The 15,933-nt window shown below is 46.3% G+C and overlaps 1 protein-coding gene and 1 non-coding gene across 2 annotated transcripts; both read left to right on the top strand.

The window, feature by feature from the left end:
* Window positions 1-3,180: 3,180 nt before the first annotated feature.
* LOC135992626 (olfactory receptor 12D1-like) lies at window positions 3,181-4,122 on the top strand. Its single transcript, XM_065641922.1, has one exon. The coding sequence runs from the start codon at window positions 3,181-3,183 to the stop codon at window positions 4,120-4,122; it is 942 nt and encodes a 313-aa protein (XP_065497994.1).
* A 6,286-nt stretch (window positions 4,123-10,408) lies between these two features.
* Window positions 10,409-10,480, top strand: TRNAG-UCC (transfer RNA glycine (anticodon UCC)). Its single transcript has one exon. It is a non-coding gene; the product is annotated as a tRNA-Gly (tRNA).
* The last annotated feature ends 5,453 nt before the right edge of the window (window positions 10,481-15,933 follow it).

The raw sequence follows: 15,933 nt of genomic DNA, 5'->3' as shown, positions 1-15,933 counted from the left end.
GAGTGATATTGATACTATTAGTTCCTTCCTCCCTGTAGGATGCACCTGGAGCAATTTCTGCATGTTTGGAAACATGCTTTTAAGTGTTGCTCTTTCTTCACTCATCTGCAGCTCCATGTTACATCTAGATCTTCTGTATGTGTTCTGCTTTATTTGTCCAGCTAGGTCTGAGTTTCTTTATCTGACCATTGGTGAGAAATTTATTGCTGTCTAGTCTCACATGTCAAACCTGTACCTGATGTCTTATCATCCCATTCCTGTGTTTTCCTCTACCCTTTAATGAGTCTATGTACTCTCTGGATCTCACACCCATACTCATGACTTGATGAGCATGGTCACTTCATAAACAGGGACACAGACAAGCAGAGATGTCATGCTTTCTTCACCTTGGTCTACAACACCAAAGACAGGCTCTGGGGGACCCAGAGAACCATGCATTGGGCAAGAAATGGGCTAACAGGTCGGCCTCAAAGAGTTCTAGTAAACAGGGGTTTGTCGGGCTGGTGAGCAGCTACTAGAGGGTTCTGCGGGGTTTCATCTTAGGGCCTGATGTCTTCATAAACAACTTAAATGCAGGACTTAATGGAACGTTAAGTAAATTCACCAATGACACAAAATTGGGAGAAGATGATTATTCGGTTTTTTTGGAGGCAGGGCTGAGGCTGGGTTGGTTGGCTTGGTTAGTTTTGGGAAGGTTTCGTTTTTATCTGGTCCCTGTGGGCTGCTTTATTTCCACTCTTCTGCTTTTCAGGTGCTCATCTACACATTATGTTGCTGTGCAATTCACCATTGAATCAGAAATCTCAGGAGACTGATCAAAGCAATCAGAAATTTAATTCCCACATGATGTTGTTGATATTTTGCACTTTCTGGACATGAGAAAAAAAGACTTTCCCCTCCTCTAACTAGGTCGTCAGAGATTTCTGGTAGCATTTGCAAAGTTTCCTCCTTGCAGCCTACCCAGATAACTACAAGCCCCTGAGAACTCATACTAGTCATTGTCATCAGAGCTGCAGTAGTGATCTCTCAGCTACAAGAATGCCAAGGAGATACCACAGAAATAAGGAGAGTAAAATACTCTTAACTCCACAAAATACATTATTTTATCCTCAGCTTTGCTTTCTGGCTCTCAATCAGAGGGCCCTACTGCCATGAGAAAAGTGCTGATTGACAGTGAGGTGAGGTTTGTGCAGAATTATCTTTTTCTATATTATGCAATTTATATAGCTGGAAAAATAGGAAAACTTCAGCATGAAAAATCTTGTCTTTGCATTTGTGTTTCAGTTAGAGTAAAAATAAAATAAGAATAACAAGAAAATTGTAAATAAAAAAGAAGACGTTTGGGAGAACTATTTTCTTTTGACTGGATGTGTTCATCAGTTAATCAGAGAAAATATTAGTCAGCATCTGGGAAACAGAAGAGAAGTGTTAGAAAGAGAAGACAAAAATGTTTAGAAAGAAGAGAGGAAAGGGATTAGACCAGCTGTGGTTGACTGAGAAAAACAGGCAGGACCAGAGGAGGTTGTGGAACACACCTTAATGAAATGCTGTCTTTCTGCAGATGCATTTCAATGAGGAGGGCTTTGGTGCCTAAAGGCGACAAATCACATGTAAGAAACTGAAGCATTGGTATTGCACAGAGAATGGCATCTCTAATTCTTCCAGTGCAGGTGACAGACTAAAATGTTGAAAAGGCTGTAATATTATCAAATCTAAAGTTTCCAACAGAGCTTGTTCAAAGATCAGAGTAAAAGTATTTTCAGAGAAATATGGTCAGTGGCCGCGTGTGTGTATAAATTACTTTTAGGTTACGTGCTCATGTTCTTTTATTGTGAAATCAGTTTAGAAGTTCTCTGTTTGTTTCCTGTTTTCGTGCTGAAAAACTAAGCTAAGGAAGCATGAGAAAAAGAGTGATTGGGCTGGAGACCTCTCATAATGACTTTCAAAAATCACCTATTTTGAATAGAGGTATATAGCATGACAGAACGGACAAGATGGTGAGGTATATCTATATATGTGTGTTCTAACCTCTTTACAAGACATATTTTGCAAGTAATTATTTTTTCATTAGTTGGATTCATCAATCTTAATCATCACTGCACGGAATGTACAGAGAAAACTACTCATCTTGTAAGATTTGCAGTCTCTATTGTAAGCTAGAAATAGCTGTGCCTGCCTGCTCTAGTAAAATAATGTCAGGAGTTTGTTCTTTGTTCTGTATGGTTGGGAATTACCCAGAGCCACAAACAAACTTACCTGAAAGAGAGAAAAAGTGAAAGCAAGTATGTACTCCTTTGCATTTCAGAAGACTAATGACGCTGACAGAACTGACCGTGTGGTCTCAGTGGGGCAGTACGACCGGCTTTCAGTGAGATGAGCCCATTTCTCTGGAACTTGCACCAGGTAACACGTCTCCTGCAAGTCAAGTCTTGCTCCATCACAGTATTGCGGGAGATGAGATGTTGCCTTTTGTCCCATTCGTCTGCTGCTGAGCAACCAAGAGACACTCTTTAGCAAAACCAGTTTGTGATCACAAGCTCAGGCAGCCTCTTCCTTTATTCTCATCAGCATCCAGAAGAAATGCTGATGATTGTACGGTACCTTGGAGCACCTTCTGCTGGCTGTTGATACAAAATTGGCAATTGTACAATTTTTCAGATGGAAGAACTGTCTGGAAGAGATGGTAACCATTACAAATGTGAAAGTTGAGATTGGCTTAATGAAATGTAGGCACAATAGTGGAAAGGAAGCTTTAGGAGTGATTCACATGATGAGTTTGAAGCTTTACTGATGAGATCACGAGTTGTAGCAGGAAGTTACAGATTAGGACAATTGAAATATGAATGTGGCTGAAGGTGAGGAAGCAGTCCTGTTTTACATCTTACATATTCTGCTCTTATGTATAGGTGGAAGGCTTTATTTTAATATTTTCTCCTCTGTAATATTTTACTCTTCTCTTGGTTCTAGACAGAAAGTAGAACTACATGAAGGTTACTTTTGTCCATGTTAATTTCTGAAGTTTGTATGCACCTTTTGTGTTTGGTTACATGTGTTTCGTTTTCCTCTTTTCTGCATTTGTCTGTATTAAAATTGCAGACAAACAAATCAGTTTTTTAATGCTCTTGCTGCTCACAACTGTGGAACCTTGACATTTTGCTTTTGCTTCATAGTGTTCTAGCAATGCTGAACAAGACTGAGCTCAGCGAGTTCATCCTCTTGGGTCTCACTGATATCCAGGGGCTGCAGTACTTTTTCTTCGTCTTCCTCCTGTTGCTCTACTTGACCAGTCTTCTGGGAAATGGTGCCATTGTGACTATGGTGGTAGCTGAGGCCCGGCTTCACACACCAATGTACTTCTTCCTGGGGAACCTGTCCTGCCTGGACATTGTCTACTCCACAGTCACTGGTCCCAAGATGTTGAGTGGCCTTCTCTTTGGGCATCAGCCCATCTCTTTAGGTGCGTGCTTGGCCCAGCTCCACTTCTTCCACTTCCTGGGCAGTACTGAGGCTGTGCTCCTGGCCACCATGGCCTACGATCGTTATGTGGCCGTCTGCAATCCTTTGCACTACACCCTTGTCATGAGCCCCCGGACTTGTCTGCTGCTGGCTGCAGCCAGCTGGTCCATTGGTTTTGTGCATGCCATGGTACACTCAGTCATGACCTCTCAACTGAGTTTCTGTGGCCACAACCACATTCATCACTTCTTCTGTGACATCAAGCCACTGTTGAATTTGGCTTGCAGTAGTACCAGCCTCAACATGACCCTCCTCAACGTCATTACCACATCTGTTGCTCTAGGCTCCTTTGCCCTCATCGTCCTCTCCTACCTCTACATCATCTGCTTCATCTTCCATAAAGTCCAGTCCCAGGAAGGAAGATGGAAGCCCTTCTCCACCTGTGCCTCCCACCTCACTGTTGTGGCACTGTTGTACATACCCATGCTCTACAATTATACACCACCCTCCTCAGGAAGCTCCCTTAAAAGGGATGTGCGAGTGTCTCTCCTGTACAGTGCTGTCACCCCAGCTCTGAACCCCTTGATCTACACTCTTAGAAACTGTGAGATGAGATCTGCCCTGAAAAAAATGGTAGGGGAAAAACTCATTCCTGGAGGAAGGTGACTAAAACAAGGACAAGGCTCAGAATGTGGTTACTCCACCTCTCCTATTTCTAAGGAGAGAGCTCAGAAGGACACTGTATTGCAAGAGACTTGAAAACGACTGATTATCTCATGTAGTTTAACACATTAAGAAGTTAATCGTGTAGATCTAAATGAAAGGGGAGATATTCAAGGGCTTGATGCTTCTTCCATCATATTTAGATGCCATATTTATGGTAGCCCATGTGGTCTCCGGCTTTCAATACAGATGCATTTGTGTCTCTTGCAGGACTTGAGGCAGAACTGACAGCCCCATGCAGGTGTCCTGGATGATCTAAGATAAGGCATGATTACTTGATGGCTCTGTTTAGGCAGCTGAATGACCCCCTGGTCATTCAGAGCTCCCGTAGAGCTGAAGAGAGTTGGCATGTGTTATGTTTTGGGTGGGCATAACTTGAGCATGATATTGTCAACATTTGACTTGAGTCAGCCTTCTGGAGGGATCTGTTTCTTTCCATTAAGTAGAAGGGGAACCTTACTAATGAACCTAGATGTAAATTTAAACATAAAAATGGATGGGACCTTCACCTCCATGAGCTTTAGCAGCGTGGCTTATCTTGCCTGGATTTACATATTTACACGTTTTTATGTGCCTGGCTACTTTTCCAGATCCAGATTTTATGGTGAATCATGAAACAACTGGTATTTACATGGACTACTACAGACATGTTAAATGTCCTTGAGTATCCTATCCCGACTTTGCCTGTGGATCCAGAACTGAACACATTTGTTGCGGGTCCTTTGTCATACTTCATGCCTGTGAATTAAGGACAATTCTAATAGTACTAGATACCTACTTATACTTGGACACCAAATCCCAACCTTAATGTGGGGTGCAGTGGTTTATAAGTGCTTCTTTTTGAGGTGCTGTGTTTCTTTACACAGCCGTTCACCACCTTCAGTCTTAGCCTGGACTGCAGTTCCATATGGAGTTTGATGCAAAGAACTGCTGCGTCTGCCTTTTGGATTAATGAGAACAGAATAAAGGGGTACTCTGATCTGTCTGCAGAATGGCCTACATGCAGAGAACAGAGTCGAACTCCTGACTACAGGTGCAATTTCTGCAGGTAATACTATGCACTGGCATTCTAGAGATTTTAGGAAGATTTTATCCTTTCCAGCATGAAAATTCAGATCCACGCAATAGCATTAAGCATGGGATAGTGAGGCATTTAAAACAATAGTAGCTGTAAGAGCACAAATGTGACTTGGCTGCCTATGAAAAGGCATCTCTAGGCATCATATGAGAGACTTGTGTGTTCTCCACTCGATGTTCTAGAAAGACGCAGGAATCCTGTTTCATATGTTGCGGTCCTGTGGATCATGCAAGGCAGCAATGGAAGACGTGAACAGACCCCTGAATGTTGGCAACAGACCCTGAAGAGACCCACGATTATATCTAGCTAAGCATCTAATTTCCATTAGGATACAAATACCACAATGTAAGAGCTTGCTGCCACTTCAAAGGCAGCACATAGGAGATGGAAACAAAGCAGGGATTTAGAAATTACGTAGCAGGGATTTAGAAGCACTTTCCAGGAATGTAGTCATTGAGTTAGGAAAGCCAAAGCTCAGGTGGAGTTCAGAGCAACGAAGGACATCGAGGGCAACAAGAGCTTCTACTGCTTCCTTATTAGCCCTGGAGGTGAAAGTGAAAAATGTTGGTGCCCAAGTCATCTTTTCCTCCATTCTACCAGTTGAATGAAAGAGAGAATCCAGAAATAGACCCACAATGCACATTAAATTCTGGCTTTGAGGCTGGTGCCATCGGGAGGGTTTTGGCTTTTATGTCAATGGGACATTCTTTTATGACTAGAGTCTACTAGAGAGGGACGGAATCCACCTGTCTAGAAGAGGCAAGGGAATCTTTGACAGTAGGCTGGCCAAGTTGGTGAAGCAGGCTTTAAACTGAAGGGCTTGGGGGGCGGGGTCCAAAGTGTCGATGCTCACGCCATCACATCCAACTGGGGAATAAGCCAGGCCAACCAGAGCAGTGACAAATATTCCTTAGCTGCCTCCCAAGATGAGAACCAGGCGGCCAACCACCTCAAGGGTGTATATGGCTATTGTGGATCCTTCTGCACCCCTCATGGGAAAACCGCATGCTCGGGTACTTGTCTGAAGTGTCTGTGCACCAACGTGCATAGCATGGGGAATAAACAGGAAGAATTAGAGATCTGTGTGCCGTCCTGGTTTTGTTAAAAACAGGTTTCTCTTTTAGTGAATTTCCCTGTCAGCTAAAGTCTTCTTACTAACTGCAGTTTTCCTGAAAGTTAGATACATGTTTTAGTAGACGTAGCAATGGAATGCAAGTTCATTGATAATGATGCATCTCATGAGATGTGCAAGCAGGAGGTGAACTGAAAAATTGACCAACTAAAGTATTCCATCCCATTCACATCACACTTCATATAAAAGTGGGAGATCACGAGGATCTCATCTCTTTTCCTTATGGCTGACATTGGGAGAGGACCTCGTGAGTTGTCCCTGTGGACTGAGGCCCAGTGACAGACTGAATCCAGTTCCGGTTGGCTGCAGAGTCCAGTCCAGGACTTTGGGTGCCAGCCCCACATCTGCTGGAGCCGTTGCCGGGACTTTCAAGATTGGTTTTGTATATTTTGTATTATTTTCTCTGTTTTTATTGGTAGCATTAGTAAAACATTTTTAATTTTTCCAACTCTCTTCTCTCTGTCCTTCTTTCCCTCCCAATTGCCTCTCCTTAGTAGGAAGGGGAGAGGGAGAGGCTGAAGGCGAAAGCGTGGGGAGAGGAGGTTAACAATACATCCGCCACGGTTTTATTGTCACCCCGCAATCAAACCACGACACATGGCCATGATCTCATTGCTATTACGGAGATACGGTGGGACAGCTCATATGACTGGAATGTTGTCATGGAAGGCTCTGTACTTTTTAGGAAAGACAGGCCAGAAGGCGAGGTGGAGGAGTTGCACTTTATGTGAGAGAGCAACTACAATGTATTGAACTGTGCCTAGGGCGGGATGACGAATGAGTTGAGTCCTTATGGGTAAAAATTAAGAGAAAAGCTAACAAGCAGGAAAGTTAGGAGTGATTAGTGGAGCATCAGGACCCTGTAAAGTCCAAAATTTCTAGAGAAATGTATTTGACACTTAAATCTCAATAAAAAATTTTACCATTGAATTATGAAGCTTGTTTAACCACCACATTAACATTAACAGTAATGGTTTGCTCTTTGCAGTTCACTGTTTTGCTCAAATACAAATGTAGCATAAACTTATTTGTCGAAATGTAATTTAAATATCAAAAAAAAAAAAAGAAAGAGGATTTAGCATCTTAGAGTAAAAATAATCACCAATCCAACCTGTCTCCTTGTTTATGTCTGGTATGAACATGTGTAATGCATCTCTCCAAAAAAAAATCATAGACATTGGGTGCAAGAACTTACAAGACTGAGACCTGAGGGAGTTCACAAGCAAGGCTGAAGGGCACCAACATTTGAGCTTTGTCACATGAAAATAAGACAATCAGTTACTTATTTGTCTCATCTTATGAGACACCTCCAGATTTTTGTGGGGTTTTTTTACCCTTGAAGCCATATGCAGAGGAGAAATCAGAAATGTCTTTAAGTAGTTTAAGTACTTTTATGTTCCACAGACTTTGGTGAATGTCTGATTGTTTAGAGCAGGCTGTGACTGCTTATTGTACAAAGGAGCATAATTCTACACGTAGACCTTGTCAGCAAGACTTCGGACTGCTCCCTGAAGTATCTGGTCTCTGGAGAGATGATTGCAGGACTGCATTGCTTTTTTTTTTTTTTTCCTTTTCCCTTCCTTGCCATGTTAAACAGTCCTGTCATGTTTTAACATAATTCTAAGAGTTCTGTGGCCCGGTAGTTTCAGCACTAGAAAACAAAGTAAATGTAATCATATTATCAGAGTTGCAGATAAGTAACAAAGGCTTCCTATGTGTTTGTCGTGCCATTTTGAGGGAGGCAGTATAGGCCAAAATGATGGCATCCATCCAGCAATAATATTAATAATCTCTCTTACAAGCCCTGCATAGATTTTGTGCATGGGGCAGGAGCAGGGTGGGTGCTGTGAATCCAGCCCAGTAGAAGGTCCAACAATTGCTATTGCTTTTTTTCTTGTCTCTAATAAAGGAGATAAGGAGGGGAAACAAAGACAGGAGCAAGCCAGATCCTACAGAAGGAGACTTGGGTGCCTGAATTCATGGCCTGTAGAATCAAGAACTAATATGGTGAAAGTGGTTCTGCATGCACTTTAGCTGGCCAAAGCTGCAGGTGTCATTGAGCTGTTGATGGCATCATGACCTAAAGGGTTACCTGGCCTGTGGCTGTGTACAGATTGTGACTCTGCTTGTAGGCTTCCATAATACACAAGGACATGGGGGCTTCATCCTCAAAATTTCTCTGCTTTATTATAGATTACCACAAACACTACAAAAATCACCACTAGCAAGCATACCCATGATTAATAAAGCAAATACATATACCTCAAGCCAGTACAAATTATTATCAGCAATCAATAGTATAGCAGCAATCAGTAATAATGCAACAATAACAGCAACAATCAATAACAGCAAAAATAATAGCAGCAATAAATGTATAGATAATATTGTATAATAATATTAGAAACTTATTGCTAATGAAGCAAAATTCTCAATAATATAACAGCATAAATGCTTTCAACAGATCACTTATAGGGTACCAAGAGTATTAAACCAATCCCAGAGGAGGGCCAAACTATCCCAGGGGGTAGGACGAAACAGTCTTAGAAGGGGATTCAACCATCTCAGAGGCGGGAGGACAAACCACATTGACCTCAGAATTTAATTGTGCCCAGAGCAGGACCAAATAATGTAACAGAGTCTCACTTCAAATGTGACCCACATCAGGGAGTTTAGAGTGAGCCAGATGTCCCTGGCAAAGGTCCAAAATCTTGTAGAACGTTAATGCAGAGCTCAATCTGTTGGAAAAGTGTATGCAGAGTAGAGGCAGGAGGAAGGGCAGGAGGTCTGAGCAGCAGCGCTGGTGCTGGCAGGGCCAGGCAGCATCAGGCAGGGCTGGGAGGTCCCTGCAGAGCTGCTGGGGGGAGCAGAGTGGCACAGCAGGACCATGCTGGGCCCATAACCCAGAGATGGATGAATCGAAACCATCCTCTGCTGCTTGCGTTTGGCTTCGCCTTCCTCCAGCCCCAACAGACACTGCCTCTCCCTTGCAGCCTTCACCAGGTTCTCCCTGCCCTCCTGCCCTCTGGACACCCAGGGCTGCCCAGGGCTGTCCCACACCCTCAGCCCCCTATCTCTGCCACTCACACCTTCCCCTTTGCTTTCTCAGCTGACACCACTCCCAAAGTGCCCCTCCGCAAGGCAGAGGGGGCTGTGGAGCAGCAGACAGAGCACAACACAGAGCTCCCCCAGCAGGCAGGGGATGACCTGGGGACACTGCTATTTCTCCCTTCCCACCAGGCAGCTCAATTCCCAGCTTCCCAGACACAAGAGGGGACCTCCAGGGCTCTGCAGCTGGGGAGGAGGACAAGCCTGCTTTCCCCTAGTCTGGGAAGCACCAATGCAATTGCCTCCAGAACCCGCGGCTTTCTCTGTCCCAGTCTGTTTGCTGCTGTGCCCACCTGTAGGTCCATCGAGGAGCAGGGCTGAGCAGCCCTTCCCAATGGGCACTGTGTTGGTTCTGTGTGGTTGGGGGTTGGTGGTGGAACGGAGAGGGGGTGCTGCGGGGTGGCCTCTGAGAGAAAACATAAGATGCTGCACGCAGCTGATTCCATTTCCACAGCTAACCTAACAGGACATTGCTGAGCCACCATCAAAGTTTGTGGCCTCTACGAAAACATAATCCAGAAAGGGTAGTAAATGTTACACAGAGGGAGGAAGAAGAGAAAAAAAAAGTGTCAGAAAGAGCAGAGGGAAAATGCATACCCCCGGTGCCCTTTGGGTGAGTAGAGGAGTCTGGAGTGAAGAAGTGAAGTTGAGCCTGTGTAGAGGGAAGGAAAGGTGCTGGTTGATGTTTGTGTTTTTGTTAATTTCCCCCAAGTCGAGTCTGTTTTTCCCACAGCAGTTTTCGCTAAGCCCTTATCCCTGCGTTTGCCTTCAGCTGGAAGCTTTTCCGTCCCATATCTGTTTCTCGTCTCCCATGTGTATGGCAAGATTCTTCCCCTCTGACCTGCTCGGGATGTTAGGAGCAGGAGGAGGACAGTGGTGAAGTGCAGCAGCAGTAGACACAATTGCAACCAGCTGCGTTGGTGGTATAGTGGTGAGCATAGCTGCCTTCCAAGCAGTTGACCCGGGTTTGATTCCCGGCCAACGCAAGGAGGTTTTTCTTTCGCTGGGATCCAGAGTGCTTAGCAGCTGCTCCTTGTCAAAACCACAGAGCCCGGCTTCTCCTGCTGCCCACGGCAGCTCTGGCTCCACACCTCCATGTCCCCCAATCCAGGCAGCAACGGGCAAAGGAAAGTCTCAGCCCTGCTGCTGCATCCCAGCAGAACAGCCCCGTGTCCTGGAAGCTCCGCTCTGCAAGCCGGGCAGGGGGTGATCAGAGCAGCACAGAGGCAGGTGCTGTCATGTCTCTGTAATGCAGGGTCACAGGTAACAGCCTCTACTCTGGTCCTTTGTTCCCTGCTATGACACAGCTGCTTTTCCTGGGAAGACTCTCCCTCCCTGCTGCTCTTCACTTTCTGTCCCAGAGATCCCAGATGAGGGCTAGTGAGAAATGCTGGTACAGCATCAGGGTCCATATGACTTGGACAACACCCACTGAGACCAGTGTATTCTTCCTGCTGAGATGGCTCCAGGCTGGGCTCAGGAGCTAGGAGACAGGGATTTTTGGACTGGACCGGCCGCTGCTGGTTGCACCTGGCAAGAAAAGCACAATGCTATGTCAGAGTAAAGATGAGGATCGGGAATGCCAAGGTGTGGACCAAGGCATACGTTGTATTTCATGAAACCAGGTTTGCAATTTGAGGGCACAGTGGGAGGATGCCTGTTCTTTACATAATGTCTCAAAGTCGCACTGGAGTGAATTTGTCCTCCATCCTTCTTTATCTTTTCCATCTCTCCAGTGCGGTCTGGTCAGGTGTGGGGTTGCACTCCCTTCGGAGGGGCTGCTGCTATGTACAAGGCCTGTGTTCAGAGCACAGTGTTATTTCATCTACAGCACATTTTCTGACAAGAGATCCTGGTATGCATGGTAACTTGGTTTGAAATACTCTGTTTAACAATCAAGACTGCATATCTTGGAGATCTTATGTCCCCAGCCCACGTGCAGAGCCACTGACCTAGCTTGTCCAGACTCTGCATTGAAGAGACGTTCTGAAGTTTACTAGAATTGGCTGTAACAATGTTCTTGTTAGATAAAAACTGAGACATCCTCATTTCTCTTGCAACTTATAGCCAAGGGAAACACAAGGAGCCTCTCACAACTAGACTCCTCACCTCAAGGATGTGAAGCTCCTCAAGTCTATGCTTCCAGGGTTGCTCAAAGAAAAAAAAAAGTATAGAGGGTTTGGCACAGTGTTTGCAGACTCCCACTCTGTCATCCCTTTCAATTGAGGACATCCTATGGTTCTTTGATAAGCGGTGCTACAAGAAGAGGCAGTTACAGAGAGCAGGATCATGATGGCCAGCGCTTTCCCCCTTTCCAGTCCATACCCATCCCCTGGAGTTTATTCCCACAACACCAATGAGAGAGAGAATCACAATGGCTCTTCTTCATATGAAGTTTGCAAAAAAAGCGGAGAGGACCTGTCACAAGGCCTGTATTGACATTCACATGTGGTCACTTGGAACACTCGTCTTTGAAAACCTCCACAGGAAAACAGAGTTTGTGTGCGTGACATTTCCTTTATTTCCACCTCTGTCCATTGCTTCTTGCCGTCTTACTGGGTATGTTTGATAAGAGCTCATTCTTATTACTCTGCCTCTCCATCCTCCCACGCCAAGTGTTTGGAGAAAAACATAAGGTGCCCCCTCAGCCTTCCCTTCCCCAGGCTACCCAACCCCAGCTCTCCCAGCCTGTCCTTGTATGGCAAATGAGCAGAGCCCTTAATCACCTCAGTGTCCTTGTGGCAGGGCTGGCAGATCCTCTAGCTGTGTAGAAATGGGACTCAGACACATGATGACATCTGTGGAGTCCCTGTAAGGGCACCTGGCATGCAGACATCAGGGTCTCCTCCTGCAGAGGAAGGACACCTTGCAGAAAGATTTCCACTTGCTGCTGGGAGCAGGTAGGACCAAAAGAGAGAGCAGAAGCAACTGCATTCAGTCAGGGGAAGACGTGCACCTGCCCCAATACTCATGCACCTGGAGAAGCAATGACTGCTGAGGGGGATTGCTGGAGCAGCACTGAGGAGAGAAATGCATCATCTGGAAGACTAAACAGAGACACTGGATAATCCTTTGTTCTTGGCTACCTGCTTGTGTGTAGGAGGACTGAGGTGCCACTTCCATCCAAAACACCAATGACTAGCAAAGTGCATCAGCAAAAGGAAAGGAGGGATAAACCTGACTTCCAAATGCCAGGAGTTGGGCTGAGATTCAGGCTTAGAAAGGCAACTTCTCCCCGCCTGATTCTGAAGACACCCTCCACAACCCAGCTGAGTACACATGTCCATTTTTTCCTGTCACCTCAGGAAGCGTTGTCATCTCAGCCCAGTTCATCAAGGGGCTTCTGTCTTCTGCCAGGAGGTACTCAACCAGGCAGTGAGAAGTCGCTGCTTCCTGAGCACACCTGCATGATGCTCTGGATACACTGGCAGAAGACATGAGATCAGCTCCTGGATGCTTTCAGTGGCCGGAGTCAAGACTGACCCTGAGAGAGATCACAAGGCTTGATAAGGAGGTTAAAGACTCACATTCCATTTCTGCAGTGCTTCTCGATTTTTCTCTTGCCTGCTTGCCTATTTGAGTGCTCTGGTATCAGTCCAGGGATCTCTTTTCACAACTAGTGGTAAGAACAAGAGAGAAGCCAATGCTCTTCCTTGCAGAGCAGATGACTACATGAGGGAGGAAGAGAACAAACCACCATGATTCTCCACGAATACTGCTCAAATTCTTTAATGAGAAGGAGCAAAAGCAGTGGCACAGAAGAGAGATCAAGAAACATGTCTGCAGGATTCAGGGAGACACAGAGAACAGCCCATTTCCCAAGGACAAGCTCCACACCAAGCGCTTGCCTTTCCCCATTCTGCTCTACCTGCTGGCAATCCCAGCCCAGCAAGAGCAGTCCCTAACTCCAGCACCCTCCCCTCAGCAGCAGCAGCAGGTTCAGCAAAACAGAAGAAAAGGAGTCCTTTCTCCAGGAGCTCAGAGCAGAGCAGAGCCAGAGGACGCACGGCGAGGCCTGATGTGCAGCCAGGAGCTGTGGGCACAGGACACCCAGCCCATCTGCAAGCCCTGGCCACACTCCTGCTGTGCAGTCCCCGTCATTCTTCCTGCTCCAGAAGGGATGATGCACTAGGTTCAGCAGTTCAGACGGCAGCGAGGGGGAGGCAGGCACAGCCCTGACCCCCCCAGACCAAGGGAGCCCCCAGAAGAGATGGGAACCCCCCCGGTGCTGAGGGTGCTCCCAACAGCAGCTGACAGAGAGGATCCCACGACTGTGTTCTGAGGGAAAGAGGTGAGGATGGGGCCCGGCAGGGTCACCACCACTGGGGAGGCCTCGATGGCCACCGTCGAGTCACCACAGCGGGCGACACAGGGCTCACTGCAGCTGCTTGCAAGGGGGGTTGGGCCACAGGAACCACAAGGTTGTGGGATACAGGATCTGAAGCAAGACATCTGTTGGTGAGGGAGGCAAAGCTGAAACACAGAGCAGAGAGGGAACACAGAATCCCAACTTCAGTCTGTCATTCTTGTCCTCAGTTCTCTCTGCAGATACACTTTACTGCCCTCCATCTCCATTTGGAGGTCCATGTCTAGAAATTGATCTTGCTGACATGTACTACAGGCGTGAAATCTCAGCCTGGGGATAGATTTGAATGCCTAGGACCAAAGAAGTGACTATCCACTTGCCGATTCCACAAGGACCTCCTCAAGCATTACCCACTGCAAATGCACAGATGAAGGTTGATGCAACTATTCCAGCACAAATAGGCTGCATGGAACAAGTGTCTCAGAAATCAGCTCTTGAAAACACACAATGTGCATAGAGCTGCCATGGCCCTCACCGTGCTCTCTGAGTTGCATGGTCCAGAAGGGCTGAATGGCTTTTGGGACAGGACCCAGCTCAGTGGATTTAAAGCCCCTGTGGAGAGCCTAATCAATCCCCATCTCTAGAACAACCAGTGCTGCATTGAAGGAGGCACTGGGTGCACTTGGCCATTTGGTTAGAGACCATCTGTCTAAAGCAGAAATTCTGCTGAGCAGAGCTCCCTGCAGCTGAGCCCCGTTCATCCTCTTGTGCTTCCGAGAACCTCTCTCTTCCCAGCTCTCCCCAGCCAACCCCATCAAAAGGGAAAGAGGTGACAGCCCTTGAACAGTTCTATTGCAGGGCCAAGCTGAGGCAGCCCAAGGATCCACCTGAGTAGCCTCCATGACAGCAGTTCAGCCCACGAGGAGAGACGGAGCACACAGAGGCTTACCTGGTTCCTCGAGGAAAGGGAGGCAAGAGAGGAGGATGCAGAGCCTGGAGCAGCACAGGCTTTTATGCTGTGTCCTAGAGCCCCGTGAGGCCACAAACGTTCCTTACTCATGAAGCATCTGATCACCCGGTAGTTACTGCTTTCTGAAGCCTTTGTGGTGATTATGCCCTCACCTCTTTCATCTGAAATTTTCTACTCCGTAGGGCTGCTCTCAATCCCATCATGGCCCAGCCTGTACCCATGGTTGGAATTCCACTGAACCAGGTGCAGGACCTTACACTTCACCTTCTTGAACTTCATGTCATTTGCACAACCCTTCTCTCCATTCTGTCAAGGTCCCTCTGGATCGCACCCCTTCTCTCTGGTTTACCAAGCACATCACTCAGCTTGGTGTCATCTGAAACTCACTGCAGATCCCACAGTCCACGTCCCCAACAAACATGTTGAACAATACTGGTCCCAACACAAACCCCTGAGAGACACGACTCATCACGGGTCTCCACTTGGACTTCAAGACATAGATGGCAACTCTTTGAGTGTGACCATCCAGACAATTCCTTATACACTGAGTGGTTCACCTGTCAAATGCATGCCCCTCCATTATAGAATCAAGGGTGTTGTGTGGGACAGTACTAAATGCTCCAGACAGGTAGATGATCTTAAACACTCCTCTGTTATCCACTGATGTTGAAATGTGGGTTTGGTGTGGTGCTTTTTTATGTGTTTGGTTTGTTTCTTTGTTTTTGGTTTGGTTTTGGTTTGGTTTTTGGGGGTTTTTTATGTACGTAATTTTTAATTTTAATTTTTATTATTACTGGTACATCATTCCCGCAGCCCATTCCTTTGCATTCTGTGAACTATGTATCATGGTTAGGCACATGTGGTTAAGATGGAGGGAAGAAGTTGCTGAGTGCCTCCACCAACTCCATGTGAGTTGTAGCCAGGTGTCTCATTTCACTCATCAGGGAAGTACAGTTTCTTCACTTGTTGTCCTATGTACCTGAAGAAACCCATCTTGCAATTTTTCATGTCCCACGCCATGTTCGGCTCATGGCTTCCTGATGCCCTCCTTGCACTCCTGGGCTACTTCCTCATAATCTCCCCAGGATGTGTATCCCTGCCTCCACTGCCTGTGCATTTAGGTTTTCCCTCTTAGTTTGGCTAAGAGGTATTTGGCAAGCTGG

The sequence above is a fragment of the Caloenas nicobarica genome, chromosome 10 (assembly GCF_036013445.1).
Source record: "Caloenas nicobarica isolate bCalNic1 chromosome 10, bCalNic1.hap1, whole genome shotgun sequence".
In the NCBI taxonomy this organism is placed as follows: domain Eukaryota; kingdom Metazoa; phylum Chordata; class Aves; order Columbiformes; family Columbidae; genus Caloenas; species Caloenas nicobarica.
This window is presented reverse-complemented; position numbering and strand designations above follow the sequence as displayed.